General features: G+C 52.3%; 1 protein-coding gene across 1 annotated transcript in view; it reads right to left on the bottom strand.

Moving 5' to 3' along the window:
• CLMN (calmin) overlaps positions 1-17,217 on the bottom strand; it is a 113,361-nt gene that overhangs the window by 27,087 nt on the left and 69,057 nt on the right. Inside the window, 1 exon segment of the mRNA NM_001243882.2 lies at positions 3,525-3,586. Within this exon segment, the coding sequence (NP_001230811.2) occupies positions 3,525-3,586 (62 nt within the window).

The following is a 17,217-nucleotide window of genomic DNA, read 5'->3' on the forward strand; positions in this document are numbered from 1 at the left end:
TCTGACCTGTGGAGGTCCGAGATCTAGGTGACCCCACACTGCATCATGTCCATCAAAAGTTTGGCTGGGCCTGGCCTGAGGTCCGAGGGACTGGCAGGGACTCAGCCAGATATTCCAACACAGGGATAGAAACTGGGCTTCCCAGAACCCTAGGCTTCAGGAGAGCAGCTTCGGGGAGCGCTGGAGGGGGAGTGGGGGGGTCGAGGAGGAGGCCAATCCACCGTACTTCCTTCAATCAGAGATGCTCCTATTGGCCTTTTTTTTTAGGGTTCCATGTAAGATTGTGCTTAAAGAAAGATTCAGGGGTTTTTTGCTTCTTAGGGCCACATCTGAGGCATAGGAAAGCTCCCAGGCTAGGGATCAAATCAGAGCTATAGCTGCCAGCCACAGCCAGAGCCACAGCAATGCAGGATCAGAGCCCCATCTGCAACCCACACCACAGCTCAGGGCAATGCCAGATCCTTAATCCACTGAGCAGCGCCAGGGATTGAACTAGTCAGGTTCATTACCGCTGAGCCACAGCGAGAGCTCTAAAGAAAGGTTTCTGTTGACGAAACAAGCTTGATAAAAACTCCTTTGATGCAGTACGATTAGGACTTGCTGAATCTTGGAAGCGTTAGAAGAGTGAGGCTGCGTACTCTCTCCGCTGTCGGTTCAACGAAGGGGGGTGTCCACAGAGGACACACGACTAGTGGGGGGTGGGGGTGGCAGCAGCGGTCAGAGCCAGAAAAACCTTGGAAATCCTCGAGCTGCGGCCCAAGCACCCTTCTCTTCGGGGAAGGTCTCCTGTAAGCGAAAGCCTTGGAGGGTCCCTATTTTCTTTTCTTTTTTTTATTAAGGAAGGTGGCATTTCCTTAGCTCTTCTACGAGCCCCCTGACCCCCAGTGAGTCAAAATACAGGGTGAGTCCACCCACAGGTGCACCAAAACAGAGCTCTGCTTCAAGGGCAACGGCGGCTTTGAACCCAAAGGCAAACTGTTTTCTTTGCAAACTCCCCGCGGCTCCTCGGGAACATTCCACACGGAGCACGAAGGCATCAGGTTACGGAGACTCTTACGGAAATGTTATTCCTGTTAACACGGGGCAGAGACGCAGGACCCCAACCAAACAGCCCCTGATAGATGGGCTCACAAGATTTCCAGGTAGCAGCCCCGACCGTGGCCGAGCCTTGCTTTCTGCGTCGAAGCTGGAGAATAATTCCCATTGACAGTGTCTGCAAGGGCCTCGGCCCAGCGGCAGCCGGCGGGGCCTTGGCCGGCGTCCATCCTGCGAGATGGCAGGACGGGAAATTGAACCGGCTCCAGGGCAAACACTCCTCGGGGCCCCAGACGTTCCGTGGGCTTCATGCGATTGGTATGGCCGAGTAAACAGCACCCCCAGGGGTTTCTTCATGATCTAACTCCTTCGGTAAATTAAGGAATTTTTCCAGAAGCCAGAGCCTCAGTAAATATTTCTGACAGCCTTCAAATTGCAGTTAAGCCCACTTCCCCAAGGAGTTCCTGGGTTTCCTTTACATGAAAGGTTGTTCTTGAAAGTCTCAAGGTTGGAAACATGGCTGTTAATTTTGCCCTGTTTATTAGGCATCAGTTTCAGGTGCTATCTGATTTATCCTTCGAGTGGGTGCTACCCACCTGCCCTGCAAAAGCGGCAGAGGTATGGCCACGGAGAAAATTCTGGAGGTGATCAATGCTCACAGAGGGCTCCACGGGTGTGTGTGTGTGTGTGTGTGTGTGTGTGCGCGCGCGGATATTTGCTCTATTACCCTCTGTACTTTTCTGTATTTATCTTTTAATTCAAAAAGAAAGAAAAAAAAAAAAAAAGAAAGCAATACGCTCTGGCTAAACTCCGTTCATCAGGAGGAATTTCCAGCCACCCTGACACACATCAGGCATTAATTTAGGAGTTCCGTGAACTCAGGTTTCGGGAACAGTTTTCCTTTTTTTTCCAAAAATAACACTTCACTTTATGAGCCCTGCCGAAAATGCACCAATAGTCAAAACAACTGGCAAATGATTTATAAAGCTTCATCCGTGATATAGAGATTCTTTCCCTGAAGATTCGGGACCCTCCTGGCTCGAGGGGAACCCATTCTACAGGTGGGGGAGAGAGGGGCAGGCGGTTAAGTGTCTGCCTGGGGAAATGTTAGAGCCTAGAGTTTACACGGCGGGAATTAGAATTTTGGTCAAGAGCTCCACTTCCTAAAAACCACATTTATTTTCTCTGCTTTCTAATCATTTCAATGATTTCCTCTAGGAATCTTTCTTTGGGGTTAACTCGAGGGGCAGTCAGTAGTGACTCTTGTACCTCTTACGAGGACAGAAGAAGACACACGTATTTAAACTCCCTGACGTGCGGTGCTTGAACCTACCAGCTTTAAAGGGCGTGACGACGCCTGGCTGAGTTTATGTGGAGAACCCAGTGGTGGAATTTAAGAAGACCCCAAGTGAGTAAAATAAATCCTGATAAATCAGCTTGCTTGCTTTTTTTTTTTTTTTTTTTTTTTTTTTAAGGGCATGGGGAGGTTCCCTGGCTAGGGGTCAAATTGGAGCTGCAGCTGCCGGCTGACACCGCAGCCACAGCAATGCCAGATCCAAGCCACATCTGCGACCTATACCACAGGTCACGGCAACACCGGATCCTCAACCCACTGAGCGGGGACAGGGATCGAACCCACATTCTCATGGATACAAGTCGGGTTTGTAACCTGCTGAGCCACAATAGGAACCCCAATCAGCTTTCTTATAAAGAGAAAAACAGCCTCTCCTCCCCCAGCCCTGGGGCCTCTAGAATGTTCTGGGTGGGAGGAGAGAGCTACCCTAATGCTGAAGAGGGTTGGGATTTCTGCCCCTGGGAGCCGTTTCTTTATCCACCTCCGTCCTGCCTCGCCGCTGCTGCTCCTCCTGTGTCTGCTCAGGAGCGGCTGGTTCTGCCACTTTTGTTTTATGCTTCATCCGCCTGAGAAGCAGGCAGACAAAACGCGCCTCAAAATTGCTTGGCCAGAGAATGTAAGAAAAAGTCAAAGGGGCCACTAAGTTGAATATGCTGGAGAAGCTTCCTTCTTGGTGGCGGCACTGTAAGGAAACCATTCAGCATCTCCAAGCTTCTGCTTCCTCTGGATTTGCAGGTGGGCTTGGGGCGGGGGTGGGGGTGGGGTGGGGGGGGTTGGGGGGGTGGCAGTGAGCCTCCCCGACCTCCTAGAAGACCCCCTCTCCCCGCCCTGTGTTTGGGTTAACAATCCGTGTTTTCTAACCTTTGTTCATCGATTCCTATTTACAGAGGGACCCTCCCCCTCCCAGGTAGACTTGACAACCCCGCGGGGGCAGAAGAACCGTGTCTGTCTTACCTCTGTGCTCCCTGAGCTTGACGCTGGGCAGGGAGAAGGCACTCAGTAGATGCTTAAGTGAATGAATGAAAAACAGCAACCTGACAGAAGCCCGGGCCTCCCCTCCCCGAGCCTGCTCCAGTGAACTGTGCCCCCGGCTATGCGGGCCTCTGTTACTGAACACGCCGAGGGGCCAGCTTACCTTCTCCAGGTGCAGATTCACCCATCGAGTAAAAGTCCGCTTCTGCACATTCTCCCTCTCAACTGAAAACAAAGAAATGCCATTAGCCGGGTGCCAGGAAGTCCGTGCACAACCCCGCCCTCCTCTTCCCGAGGGGAGAGGCTATGGACTCCGTGTAGGATGGGGAGCCCGGGGGGGTCCATACCCGGGGGAAGCCTTTCCCAGAAGGGGATGGCAAGGGGCTGGGGGCACCTAGAATCCATTTTCTCCAGCCCAACTTTGATCATCTTAAATAGATTAAATGCCCATGAATTCAGACACACAGGACAAAATGTTCTACAGAAGCTAATGTGGGCATCTGGGCATTTGACTCCCCAGCTTAAGAGACACTGGTGGGAAGATGCAAATTTAAAGCACAAGTGGGGATGGGTCAGGGGAGCAGGGATGGAGGAGAGACAGGGGAGGCAGGGGCAGGTCAATGACTGGGACCTGGGAACACGCGGTGGAAGGAATGGGACAGTCCTGGCTTGGACTCTCAGCCCGGTCATCTCCCAGCTTTGTGTCCTTGAGGCAGTTGTCTGTCCCCATGTCTGATTGCCCCATGACCATGACAATGAGGAGCAGCTCATCTCCAGGCTGCCGTAAGACACCTGCGATCCTGCAGGTCAAGTAACACGATTCCTGGCACAATGGCTGCTCTTTTCTTTTTTTTTTTTTTTTTTCTTTGTCGCTATTATTTTTAAAGCCAGGGAATACTTTGCATCCTTCAGGAGGGGAGAGATCTGCAGAGCCCCAGTGGGCAGGGAGGACACCAACCCGAGCCAGATCCCTTCTCCCAGGGGACAGCATTGCCCAAACAGGTTTCTTAGGAGGAAAGGTCTTTGCAAGGGTGACTGCCGTCTGTCTGCCCAGCGCTCACTGTGTCCTGGACACCTCGTTTCCATCATCTTTAAACACCGGCCACCAAGCAGAAACTCTCATTGACAGATGAGCCAAATGGAGCTCAGAGAGGTACCCACACTTGCCCTGGGCATCAGCCAGAGAAAGACAGAAGGACAACCCCAGGTCTGTCCGCCCTCCTCAGTCAGCCCCCCGGACATGGAAGGCTTGGGTTTGAATGCCAGCTCTTCCAGAAATACAAAGACATGGGCAGTCCTAATGATAATGATTTTAAAAACCTTGAGTGAGCACTTACTACGGGGCAGATACCCATCTAGGCACGTCACCTGTTTTCACTCATTTAATCCTTACTCCAGCCCCCAGAGGGAGGGTCTATTTTATCTTCAGATGGGAAAACTGGGGCACCGGCCCAGCATCGTACAGTTAGTAAGGGTATTCATTGCTCCTATTTTACAGATCAAGAAACTGAGGATCGAAGAGCCCGTTAAGTCACAGAACTGGAAGTTGGACCGAGATTCTGGGTTCTTCTCACTCCCTCGTGGGCTCTGTGGCATCTGCTGGCTTGGTGCCCTGGGACCTGGAGTTTCAAGATGCGTGGGGATGCTAGTACCTGAGCCCAGGTGCCCCGTGGACCGCGGCAGCAGCCCCCGCAACTCACGTCGCCACGCCTCTCTAGAAGCTTCCTTGAAATGTCGGAGCCAGATGACTCCTAAATTACTGAGTTCTGGATTTCAACATATTGGAAGAACCTATCACATCCGCTTAAAACCATTTCACATTTCTTTAGCAATAAGAAAATGAGAGGCAATTTATCTCCTGGCGGAGAAAAAAAGGCCACGGTTTTCTATAACGACTGCGGTTCTTTTTCCCTCTCAGTCTCATTATTAGGCAGATAGTAGTGCCCATAAATCAAATTTTAATATTGCGCCTTTCAATCTTTTTAATTGAAGAGCCAGCAGTCACTAATTACGCACACAACGGCTCCTCTCTCATTTTCCCTCTTTGTTCCTCTGTAAGGGGAAGCCACTGGCTCATAGGCATACGGATTAAAGATCTCATTCCAATCAACTGGGTTTCGGGGGTGGAAAGAGGTAGGGAGAGAGGAAAAGAGACTCATGGAAATGAGGCCAGGAGTGGGGCACTTGCTGCGGGCCAGGAGTTACAGAGCCTCAGAACTTTCCAGAAGGTGGGAGAGACCCTTTGGCCGCTGCAGCTTTTCCCACACTCTGGGTCTTCCAGAGTTTAGTGTCTGTCCCACCCCTGATGGACGCTTGGGCTACTTCCAGCTTGTCCCCGTGTCGAGCAGCACAGCAACCAGCATCCTGGTGTGTGTCTCCGTGCACAAACGTGTGAATCTATTTCTCACACTTGATGACCACAAGTGGAACTGCTGGATCTTAGCAGTAGGCACATTTAAACATTTAATAGCTACTTCCAAACTGCCCTCCCCAAAGGCTGCCCCAGGTTGTACTTTCACCCCCACCCGTCTTTAAACAAGTTTATGGGGCCTATAAAGTATTTACACACACATTCAAACACCCAGGCTGCTTTCTCCATATGGCTTCAGAGAGAGTAAGGTCTGTCTCCTGAAACAGAAGTGCATTCAGGGGAAGCCTAAGAGAACCAGGCTCAGGCTGTTAGTTTAACTGTGCGGAAGGGTGCAAATGAGGAAGTGGGTGTCTGTTAAGTCTATATATGCCTCATTTATCTGCCCACACAGCCACCACTCTATCCAACCACTCAACCATCCACCTACCCCCGCATCAGTCCATCCGGCCAACCATCCATCCATCCATCCATCCATCCATCCATCCACCCACCACCCACCACCCACTCATCCGTCCATCCAATCATCTATCTATCCATCCGTCCATCCTCCCAGCTGATACTTATTAAGTGATTACGACTTGCCGGGAACTATGTTCCACCCTGCAGGCAAAATCAGAGATGAAGAGTTTAGCATTCATGGAATCTGCACTCCAAAATTCACAGCCAAGTAGGAGAGAGAAAACACAGATGCCACAAGGCGCATAAGCAAGGAGACATGAATTAGAAATTTCAAGGGCAGGAGTTCGCTGGTGGCTCAGTGGGTTAAGGACCCAGGGTTGTCACTGCTGTGGTGCAGGTTAGATCCCCGGCCTGGGAACTTCTACGTGCTGAGGGTGCAGCCAAAAAAACAAACAAACAAAAAAGACATTTCAAGGGCAGATGAGGTGGGAGGAGGTGATTTCAGACTCCATGGGGGACTCCTCTGAGGGTCCCAAGAGGAGCCCTCCAGTAAAAGTGGGACATGGAGGGGGTCCTGAAAGGCAAAGCCAGCATTGGCGCCCCGCCCGGATCCATGGCCAGCCTCTGGGTGGCTTCACTTCCATTTCAGCCAAGGCCAGAGGGTGACTGTGGGCCCAGATCAGCTTTGAGGGCAAAGCGGCGCCATCCGAGGGCCCCACGATGTCTGAGGCCACCAGGGGATCAGGAGACTAAGTCACCAATAGCAGAAGAGTCCCAAAATGAAACAGGGTATGGAGGCCGTCTAGCCTGGATCTGAAACTGGGACAGGTCGCTCAGTACACAGGAGAGAGTGGAGAAGGCAGCCTGGCCCAGAACGCCCACCCGAGGGCCACTCGCGGTGGGACCTTGGATGAGGTCAGAACTTTCAAAACCCCTCGGCCTCTGTCTCCCCTCTGCAGGATGAGGAAGGACAACAGCAACCCCCTCACAGGAACGCTTCGGCGATCAAATGGGATCCACCGGAAAGGTGTCCCCAACCGCTGTTCCAGGAGGGCCACCGTCCCCGGGCCCGCCCGCACGGGCACACCGCCAGCCCTGGGGGCAGTCTGTCTGGCTGTCTGCGCCCGTCCCGGGCCTGCTCCATTTCCAAATGCCCAGCCCCCCCGCAGGCCGTCTCTACCTCTGGCCTGCCAAGACTCTATAAACTTTATATAGTTTCCATAAATCCCACGGCCCCTTTTTTCCACGGCACCTATCACGTTGTAAAGGTGTAGGAAACCATTTCTCGGGAAGGGTCTGGCCTTCTCACGGAGTGTTTGTGGGGCCCGGGGCGGGTTTACTGGGCAACAATAGAGTAATAACAGCATCATAAAACCGCCGTCCTGGGCAGGGCGGAGGAGGAGGGGCCTGCCAGGCCTGGAGCTCCGGGGACAGGGACAGGGACAGAAAAGCAGGCCCAGCCCTCCGGTCCTCCCCTAGCACCCCAAATTCGCAGGCATGACCTTGGCCCTGGTTCTGCCAGGAACAGACAGCTTGAACATGGGAGGTGTGACATTCCTTCCTTGCCCTCGGCAGGCTCAGAAGCTGGAAGCCACAGAACGAGCCACCCTGGTTCTGGGGAGTTAAAACAGACTCATTTCCACGTGGGGCCTTCTGGCGGTTTGTCCACAATCGCATCAAGCCTAGTTTCTATTTACCGTTTCCTCTGTGAGGCGTCTGCTCTCCCTCGCCCAGGGGAAAGGCTCGAGGGCTTTATCTCTTGATGAAAATTATACGCGCATTATAAAAACTTCAAATATAGGAAGGCAAAGAGAAATAGGTCTCAAGTCTCTTGCATTCTCCCTACATCCAGAGATCACCCCTATTGACAGGTTAATGACCACCCTCTTAGAACTACACACACACACACACACACACACACACACACACACACACACACACACACGATCGTGCGTGAGTGCACAGTTAATGCATGTAGGGGTTCATGTCACAATTGCAATGTTATTACCTAACAACTTAGTATTTGTCAAAGCACAGCCCACAGATCCCTAAGATCAAGAGCTTCTGGGTTGACAATTAAAATCCTAAGTCCTGGAGGTCCCATCGTGGGGCAGTGGTAAACGAACCCAACTTGTATCCAAAAGGACACGGGTTCGATCCCCGGCCTCGTTCAGTGGGTTAAGGATCCGGCGTTACTGTGAGCGGTGGCGTAGGTTGCAGACGCAGCTCAGATCCTGCGTTGCTGTGGCTGTAGTGTAGGCCGGCAGCTGTAGCTCCAATGTGACCCCAGCCTGGGAATCTCTGGGGTTGGGGTCTGTCTATCAACCACACTCCAATAAAACTTTAAAAAATACAAAAAGAGAAGGGGTCTCCCTGCTAAAGCTCTTGTCCCTGAATTCATGCTCCTGAGAGATGAGCCGGAGCTCGCCCAGGAGCAGAGTTCGCCCAGGGCAGCCTCATCCTTTGCGGGGCCGTCCAGATGGGAGCAGCTGGAGCCCTTGCTTCTAAGCTGCAGGGGCGCTGCCTGGGCGGGCGGCCGAGGCGGGAGGCTGGGCAGAACTGCGGCTCAAAGACTAGCCCAGGGCTGGGCGCTGTGTAAGTGCTGAACCAACGCAGCTGTGTTGTTACTGCAAACCTCTGACGAGCTGGAGGGCTTTTCTGAAGTTGGCTTTCTTTTCTCTACAACAGAGACAACGCCTCTCTGGCCAAATGAGATGATGCTACCTGTGCGTGTGCAGGACACAGAGAAGCCCAGGAAACACTCATCCTTTCTCACAACTCATAACACCCCAGAGACATATACAGGGGCCCCACAGACGGCTTTCCGGAGGGATGGAGTATGGTTACCCTGGTGACAGCTGGGGGACCCTCCCCGTCCTCAGTGGGAAGGTCACCGAAGGCCCCTGCCAACCCCTCTCTGTCCAAGGGGGTGGGGCAGGCAGGGTGGTGGGAGGGCCTGCACGTTTTAAGCTTTACTCCTGTTTCGTGCCAGGAGGTGAGGGGGGTGGGGGCAGCCCTTGACCCACTTGGGCTCCCATGCCCCAGGCACTGTTTGCTGCAAAGCTCAGCTCTATGCAGAGGGTCATCTTTGCTCCAGGGGAAGCCACGGTCCCCACTGGAGACAGTCTCTGAGACCCTCCTGCCCAACCTTGGACGTGCAGCATCCTGAGATGCTTACGTCTGCTTTGCCATTCTTGGTCTGAGCGGACGTCTTTCCCGCTGTCTGGGAAACCCACTCTCCTCCTTGTCCAACGGCCTTCTTCCCCTCCAAAGCTCAGACCCCCGCCCCGCTCATCATTCATCCTTCTAAGTGTCCTCCTTGGCTCCCTGCAGCTGTCCCACCTGACTGCATCAGCTGGGATGCCAACACAACTTGCTCTCGGTTGGATCATGGTCATCAGGCCACGCAAGGGCACTCGCTGCCCCATGGACAGCGTGCAGAGAGCCAGCCAGCCCTGGGGTGGCCCCTGCCTGCCCCCCCTCACCCCCCGCCCGCAGCCCTCAAAGCTGCAGGACCCCCTCGAGCCCCCCCCCCCCACCGTGGTTTCACTCCTTTCCCGTCTTTCAACACCTCCCAGAAACACAACCTCATTACATGGCCCCATGCTGGTTCACTTGAGAAATAAAACTCAGAAACAAATTAAACGGCAATTTCTTTTTAAACCAGAGAGGAGCCAGGCTTCAGGAATACCAGGCCAGCGGCCCTCGGTTCCGACTCCTGGGGGCCACTTCCCCCCATTGGCGGCGCGGTATTAAAGCCGAGGCCTCCATGTGGTTTGCACCAGCGGTGATTTTGCATTTCATTTCCTTTGTTTTTCCTCTCCCCATGTTTGCTCTGACCCAAGTCCCTTTAATCGAGACTTTGGTAATAAAATGCAAAACCCTCCTTGGGACCACAGGCTGCACAGCGTGCAGCTCCGCAGCAAATCAGTGTGCAGGGAAGTGGCAGGGCCCCTCACCCTCTCGCCGGCTCCTCTGCTGCCTATAGAGTCTCTCCTTTGTCCCTCGGGCGGCCAGGGAAGTGCCCGTGGCCATCCGGACCAAGACCCGCTCCAGCCGGTACAAACCGGTGGTCTCCCCACTCTGCGCCCGCAGAGTCCAAGAAAACCGCCAAGCTCATTCGAACTGGGGACTTAAATCCAATTCCCTCACAGGTCCCAGAGGCCACCAATTAACATACCACATCCTGCCCTGCCCTGCCCCGGCTCCTCAGCTGCTCCAACACACATAACCCAGGGCTCCGAAGAGCTCGTCCCAATTACACACCAAATTAAGTTTTAAGCTCTTTGCATATACACACACAGGGCCGGTGCCTGCAACTGAAATGAAGAAGAAAACCCACTCTGTTTTTGGCTGCGAGTGATTCTGTCCAACGTCAGGGCTCAGCCTGCGTCTGTCTGCCTTGATTTACAACAGATGACGCCAGGCAGCCAGAAACACCAAGCGTCCGAAAGGGGATTTTCAACATCCACTCAGCCGGGCAGACCCAGTGACAGGACCAAGCCAGGCAGTCTGCCCGGAGGCGGGGGCTGACATGGAGATGAGGGTTTAAGGGGTGGGGGACGTTCACACACCCGTCCAGGATGGGGGGGGCAGGGAATGGTCACACTCGACCTCAGCAAAGAAGACAAGGACCCGTTCTCCGGGGCTCCCTTTGCCAGGTTCCACGGGGAAGGATGGAGAGAGGGGGAGGAGGAGGGAGGGGGAGGGAGAGGGAGGAAGGAGAGCAAGATAGACATATCCTTGTCCCACGCTCTGGAGACCGTGATTCCTGGGGGACTGAAGTCTCTGTTGTGGACCCCAAATTTTGGTGATTCTCTTACTTCTGTAGCAGTGTTTTCGTGATAATATCCTGGCTTCTGAATACTAACTTGAGTACTTCCAAACCCACATTCTGCAGAATGCTAGTTCTAAGAGGAGTCCAATAAATCTGGAAAATAGTGTGTCCTCTGATTCCTCTCGTGAATACTGATGGTCGGTATTTTCAAGGCTCTGATAAGTCCTGCGAGAAAGAAATGCCTTTAACTTGGCCTTGGCCTCGGCCACGTTCGTTTGAAGCCAGACCCCTTTTCGGTGTAGAACTGATCACAACTTCCTTGTCGAAATCTGCTTGGGAAATACAGAGACAGCTGCATGGATGGGGGATGTCTCCCTGGGTCCTCACAGCCCCGGAATTAGGCAGCCACCCTTCCTGTAACAGAGACCACCTCGTGCTGGCCAAGCCCCGTTTCCTTTCCCTCATGGGCATGTAGCCAAACTACATTTCCCAGCCTCCCTTGCGGGTGGTGGGGGCCTCCTGGCTGCATTCTGGCCAATGGCATGTGGGTGGGTGCAAGCTCGCCTCGCTCAGACTAAGCCAGGACAACCCTTCATGCTCGTGACCACTCCATAGGGGCGACACCAAAGATGTGGAGGAGGTCGGAGCCCCAGGAGGGAAGGAGTCTGGACTCCAGCGTCCCCCCTGGGATAAAGGATCACTCTACTGAGCTGTCCTGTGAGCAACAGATACCCTGTGGGACTGCTGAGTGAGAAATCCACCTTTTTTTTTTTTTTTTCTGTAATTTTTTTTTCTTTTTTAGGGCTTCACCTGCAGCATCTGGAAGTGCCCAGGCTAGGGGTGGGATCTGTGGAAAGTAACATGACGTCTTTTCGATCAAAGGAAATCTTGGCGACTCCATTTTGCTCTGGTTTCGGCTGAAACGCCTTCCCGCGACCCCCTTCCACCCCTCCCTCTTCTCCCAGTAACAATTTGTTTCAAATCAGCCAACCAAGAAGAATGTGCGTCCTGCCCTGACCCATGGGAAGGGGACAGGTACATCACCTGTGCTAGGAATAAATTGGGAGGGTCTTTCCTTCTTTGCGCTTTTGGAGCACCCGCGCCCTTCTGCAGAAGGAAAGGGCCTTGCCAAGATCTCCCCTTGTTCATGTGTCTCATTTTCCGACACCCAACAGATTCAAGCTGCAGCTGCAGCCTATGCCACAGCCACAGCCATGCCAGATCCTGCCTCAGCTGGCGGCAACGCTGGATCCTTAACCCACAGAGCGAGGCCAGGGATCGAACCCGAATCTTCACAGACACTACATCGGATTCTTAACCCACTGAGGCGCAATGGGAACTCCAAGAAATACACCTTCACTGAGTTAAGCCACAGTTTGGGGGTGGTTGTTACAGCGGCTGCCTATCCCAGCTTATACCTGTCTGAAGTGAGAAGCAGCCCCACCCTGACCCCCCATGCGAGGGAGGAAGGGGTCCTGGGAAAAGCCAATATTCCTGCAGCCTCTTCCAGGCACAATGGGCCGCGTTCTGCATCCGCCACTGAATCCTCACAGCATCCTAGAGAGACAAGCAGTGCTGCTCCCAGGACAGATGAGACCGAGGCTCCGCGGGGGAGGCGAGCTGCCCGGAGCCTGGCCGCACAGCAGAGGGAAGCATCTAGCCTGGTGGCTGTGAGCCAGGACCCTCGCTCAGCACCAGGCTGGGCAGCTGGAACCTTTCAAAGCAAACATTTTCTTGAAGAGCCTTCACCAAGAATCTGTCTTACACCCAGTGAGCTCCACTGCAGAATACAGGCTGACCTGACATTCTGTCCCCAGAGCGAGCTTAACAGACTTAATAAGAATTAGCTTGACTTCTTGGGCCCAGTAATTTTTTTAAAAGGCGATTAAAACACTCAGCTGCATACAAATGACCTTGATCTGCATATCAAAGCACATCTGCCTCTAATAAAGCCCCACACTGACCCTTCAAATACCGTTGTTTTTAGGGACATGCAAAGGCCAGTCAGCTGCCGGCTTCTCTAGGATTAGGCTGACCCGACTGTCCTGGTTTGCCCTGGACTGAGGGGGGGGGGGGGGTCTCTGGACACAGGCCTCCGGTGCTCAGTCTGGGAAACCAGGCTGAATGAGTCATTCGAGGCAGCAGACACGGCACCTTGTCCCAGAGAGCACTGGGAGGGGGCAGAAGGGGCTGGCAGCCCCATGGGAGGTCAAGACAGCGCAACACGCGGGGGTCAGTATCTGCTTTAAATGCCAGAGACAGGGAGTTCCCATCGTGGTCAGCAGTACCAAATCCAACTAGTAGCCCTGAGGTCGCAGGTTCGATCCCTGGCCCCGCTAAGCGGGTGAGGGATCTGGTGTTGCCGTGAGCTGTGGTGTAGGTTGCAGACATGGCTCGGATCTGCATTGCTGTGACAGCGGCAGAGACCAGCAGCTGAGGCTCCGATTCAGCCCCTGGCCTGGGAACCTCCATATGCCATAGGTGCAGCTCTAAAAAGAAAAAACAAAACAAAACAAAAAGCCAAGGACAGGATAAACCCTGAAATTTCCATTTACAACACTTCCCTGCTAACCAACAGTGACAGCAGCGTGGACTGAAATTCCTGTCCTCGGTAGGAGAGATAACACTGGAAACTATGATGGGGAAAGAGGTGTTAAAATGCTCCTGGAGCCGGAAGCGTCACCAGCACTTCCTGTGAATTATCAGCTGGAGAGCTGAGAGGCTGCCAAGGCGACAAACAGAAATGCTTCCCACACCATGGGCCGCGTTTGGAAATGCATTTGTTCAAAAGCAGACAGAAGTTATCCACATAAACAAACCCTCCAAATGTACACACTCGGGCATGTCCAGGTGTGTGTGCACCCCTGAGTGTGCGCGCGCACACACACACACACACACACATCCCTCGAGGGAATGTGGTTCACCTTTGACCTTCTTCAGGGACTTTTAGTTCTCAGGGTCATCAAAGGGATTCTTGTCATTGCAAAGTCTCCCTCATGCCACAGCCACTGTGGCTCAGACCTCAAAGGCTAGGGTCAAGGTCAGATCATTGCCACGGGGTAGAAACCCCATAGAAAGGCAAATTCCAGCTCTGTAACCTTACAGAACCTACTAAGACTAGATCTCAACGCTGGCTTGCATAGGACAGTCACCTGGGGAGACTTTAAAAACTCAACATTCAGACTAATCGAGTCTGAATCCCTGGGCGGGGTGTATGTGTGTGTGGGGGGGGAGGGGGCGGGGGGCGGGGGCGGGCTCGGGCCGAGGGCCTGGGCATCTGCATTTTTAAATCTCCCTAGGTGATCCTGACACTGAGCCAGGGCTAAGAACCACTGCTCTTAGCCATGAGCTGGTAAATTTTTCTTGTCAAGGGCCAGATAGTAAATGTTTCAGATTTTGCAGCCCGCGTGGTCTCTGGCAGCTAGTCAACTCTCTGACTGTGGTGGACGGCGGCCAAGGGGATACAGAAATGGGCAGGGCTGTGTCCCAATAAAACTTTATTTGTAAGAACAGGCGGTGGGCTGCAGTCTGCCAAGCCCCTGCTCTAGACTTCACAGCCTCATGGCCTGATTTAAGCGGCCATTTGAGACCTTGCTGGCGGCCCCCTCACGGCCCAACTTTTAAAAAAGTCAGTTCGGGGCTTCAGGAGTATGGGGCTGTTTGCATTCTGTTTGCTGTCATGAGAAAAGCAAACAGCAGTGGTGGGGTGGATGGGTGGAAGGCGTGTAGGAAATAAAAGCAGCGGAAAAGCTGAGTGCTTGGTCCTGCAAAGCAGAGAAATCCACTTGGATTTTCTCCCCTCATCACCAGAAGCAGTAAGAAAAACCACATCTGAGCAACTAGACTTTTAAGTGAGTCTTGCTTTTGTTTTCTTCCTTTGGCAGCTGGCCTTTTTCAAATCAAGTCGTGTTACCCAGCCTCTCCCTCCTCATCTCCTGCTAAATGTCCACTCTGAGGAACCCAAGGACGTGTGAAGAGTACAAACAACCCCACACAACCAACATTTTTTTCCTTCTCCTCTTGTATAGTTTTTTTTTTTCTTTTTTTGCCTTTTTTTTAGGGTGCACCTGCGGCAAATGGAGGTTCCCAGACTAGGGGTTGAGTAGGAGCTGCAGCTGCCGGCCTACATCACAGCCACAGCAACGCGGGATCTGAGCCGCATCTGTGACCTACACCACAGCTCAAAGCAACGTGGGATCCTTAACCCACCAAGCAAGGCCAGGGATCGAACCCACGTCCTCATGGATGCTAGTCGGGTTCGTGACTGCTGCACCACATGGGAACTCCTCCTTTTGTAAAGTTTAAACGGAAATAGGTAAAAGAAAAAAATCAAACAGAGCTCCTTGTAGGTACAATTTCTTAGTCGATTAAATTTTGTTCAAGGAGAGTCATCTTCTCTCCCATTTTCTCAGGGCCACAAGGAACCCAGAATTCTTCTGCCCATCAGAGCACTTGGCAGTCCAGCGTTCTGCTTGGAGAGACCTTTAAATACAGAGGGTAGCTTCTTACCCAACATTGCCATCGAGGCAGTCATCGAGGGTCTATCTGAGTGCCTCCCAGGATGAGGCGCTCAGTACCTCTCTAAAATCAGGTTCCCATGATCTTAGAGCTTGTCTTGCAGAAAAGGGGCAAATTCAGTGGGTTAGGAGCTGGGGGAGAACAGATTTCAGTTTGATATCAGGAAGCTCAGCCGTCAGAGCTGACTGACAGCGGAACGGGATACCTGGAGAGGCCAAACATGACTAGCTCCTCCAATCTTAACGTTTTAGAGAAAAACTACACACACACACAGATATTCTGAGATTCTGGCTAGAAAGCCCTGGTAAATGGTTTTCAGGCTGCCAGAAAATTTCATGAGCTGGAAGAAGGTTTTGCTACTTATGAAAACTACCGTAATTGCTCCATCCAGATACACCATGAAAACAAGTTCCTGTCGTAGGTTAGTTAGCAGTGAATTTTTATTTGAAAATGAACCTGTGCATTTATGCAGGAGATGAAAACATATCCACTAAAAGAAGGGACACATCCTACCATTAATAGATTCTTGTACAGGGTCTCACACAAAGGGGCAGGGGCCACTGCAAATATTCAGGTTTTCCTCTTTGGGGCCAACAGGAATCTTATATCCAGTTCAATTTCCTTTTTCACTTTGCTGCCAGGAAATTTTTCATTGAAACCGAAGGCTAAGTTTTACAAATGAGTGGAACTGTGACCCACATATCTGGATACTAATAGTCCCCTAGACTTCAATTTTTACAAAAACATTACAGTTGTCCCTTGGTATCTGCAGGGAGTTGATCCCACGAATAACAAAATCCATATGCTCAAGTTCCTTATATAAAACAGTGTAATATCTGCACATAATCTACACACATCCTTCATATACTTTTGGGGGAGGGGATGTGACCATGGCACAAGGAAGTTCCCAGGGTAGGGATCGAACCTGCCCCACAGCAGTGACAACACCAGATACTTAACACACTGAGCCACAGGGGAATCCCATCTCTTTTCTTTGAAATTCGACCCTATGGGACAGGTCGTGTCATGGTTGTGTGCACGTGTGGGGTACCCCCTGGCATGACGATGCCCCTCCCTGCGTTGATCCAGGTGGCAAAGGCAATGGGTCCCTAGGAGCCAATGACATGGCCACTGGATCAGGGTCAGACCTGAGTACCTTCTAGAGAATTCAGAATAGGTCTGAGTCCAGCCTCCATCTGACTCGTCTCTTGAATGGAGCCAGTGGCACAAGGGCCATGTGCTGCCACTTGGACTGGGGAGCAGACAGGTTAACCAGGAAGAAAGAGAGACACAGACTTGAGAGATGGGGCGGGAAAGATGGAGGGGGGAAACACGCAAAGGAGAGTTCTGGGCCGGCCTCTTCCCGAGGCCCTACTACACGCCCCTGGCCTTTGGATTCGGTGGGACCCCCGTACTTTTCCCAGAGCAAAAGCAATCATGCTCTTGGGGGTTTCTGTTGGTTGCAATTAAAAGCATCCTCATTAATTTCTTCAACAAGCAAACTGCAAAATCAAAGAGAGAGATGAAGGGAAACCTACAGATGAAGAAAGGCTGGGGAGTTCCCTAGTGGCTCAGCAGCTTAAGGATCCCAGTGTTAGCACTGCTGTGGCTCAGGTTGCTGCTGTGGTGCAGGTTCGATCCCTGGCCCAGGAACTTCTGCAGACTGTAGGTGTGCCCAAAAAGAAAAGAAAACAGACTATAATTGCGTGTGAAAGTTCAGAAACACAACTAAAAAATTATTAGAAAATTACAAAGTGCCAAAATTAGGGCAAGAAGAAATAGAGAATGTAA

Source organism: Sus scrofa, chromosome 7, assembly GCF_054392235.1.
Source record: "Sus scrofa isolate SSC_HxYL_T2T_F1_AM1 chromosome 7, Sscrofa_HxYL_maternal_Yorkshire_Landrace_v2.0, whole genome shotgun sequence".
In the NCBI taxonomy this organism is placed as follows: Eukaryota; Metazoa; Chordata; class Mammalia; order Artiodactyla; family Suidae; genus Sus; species Sus scrofa.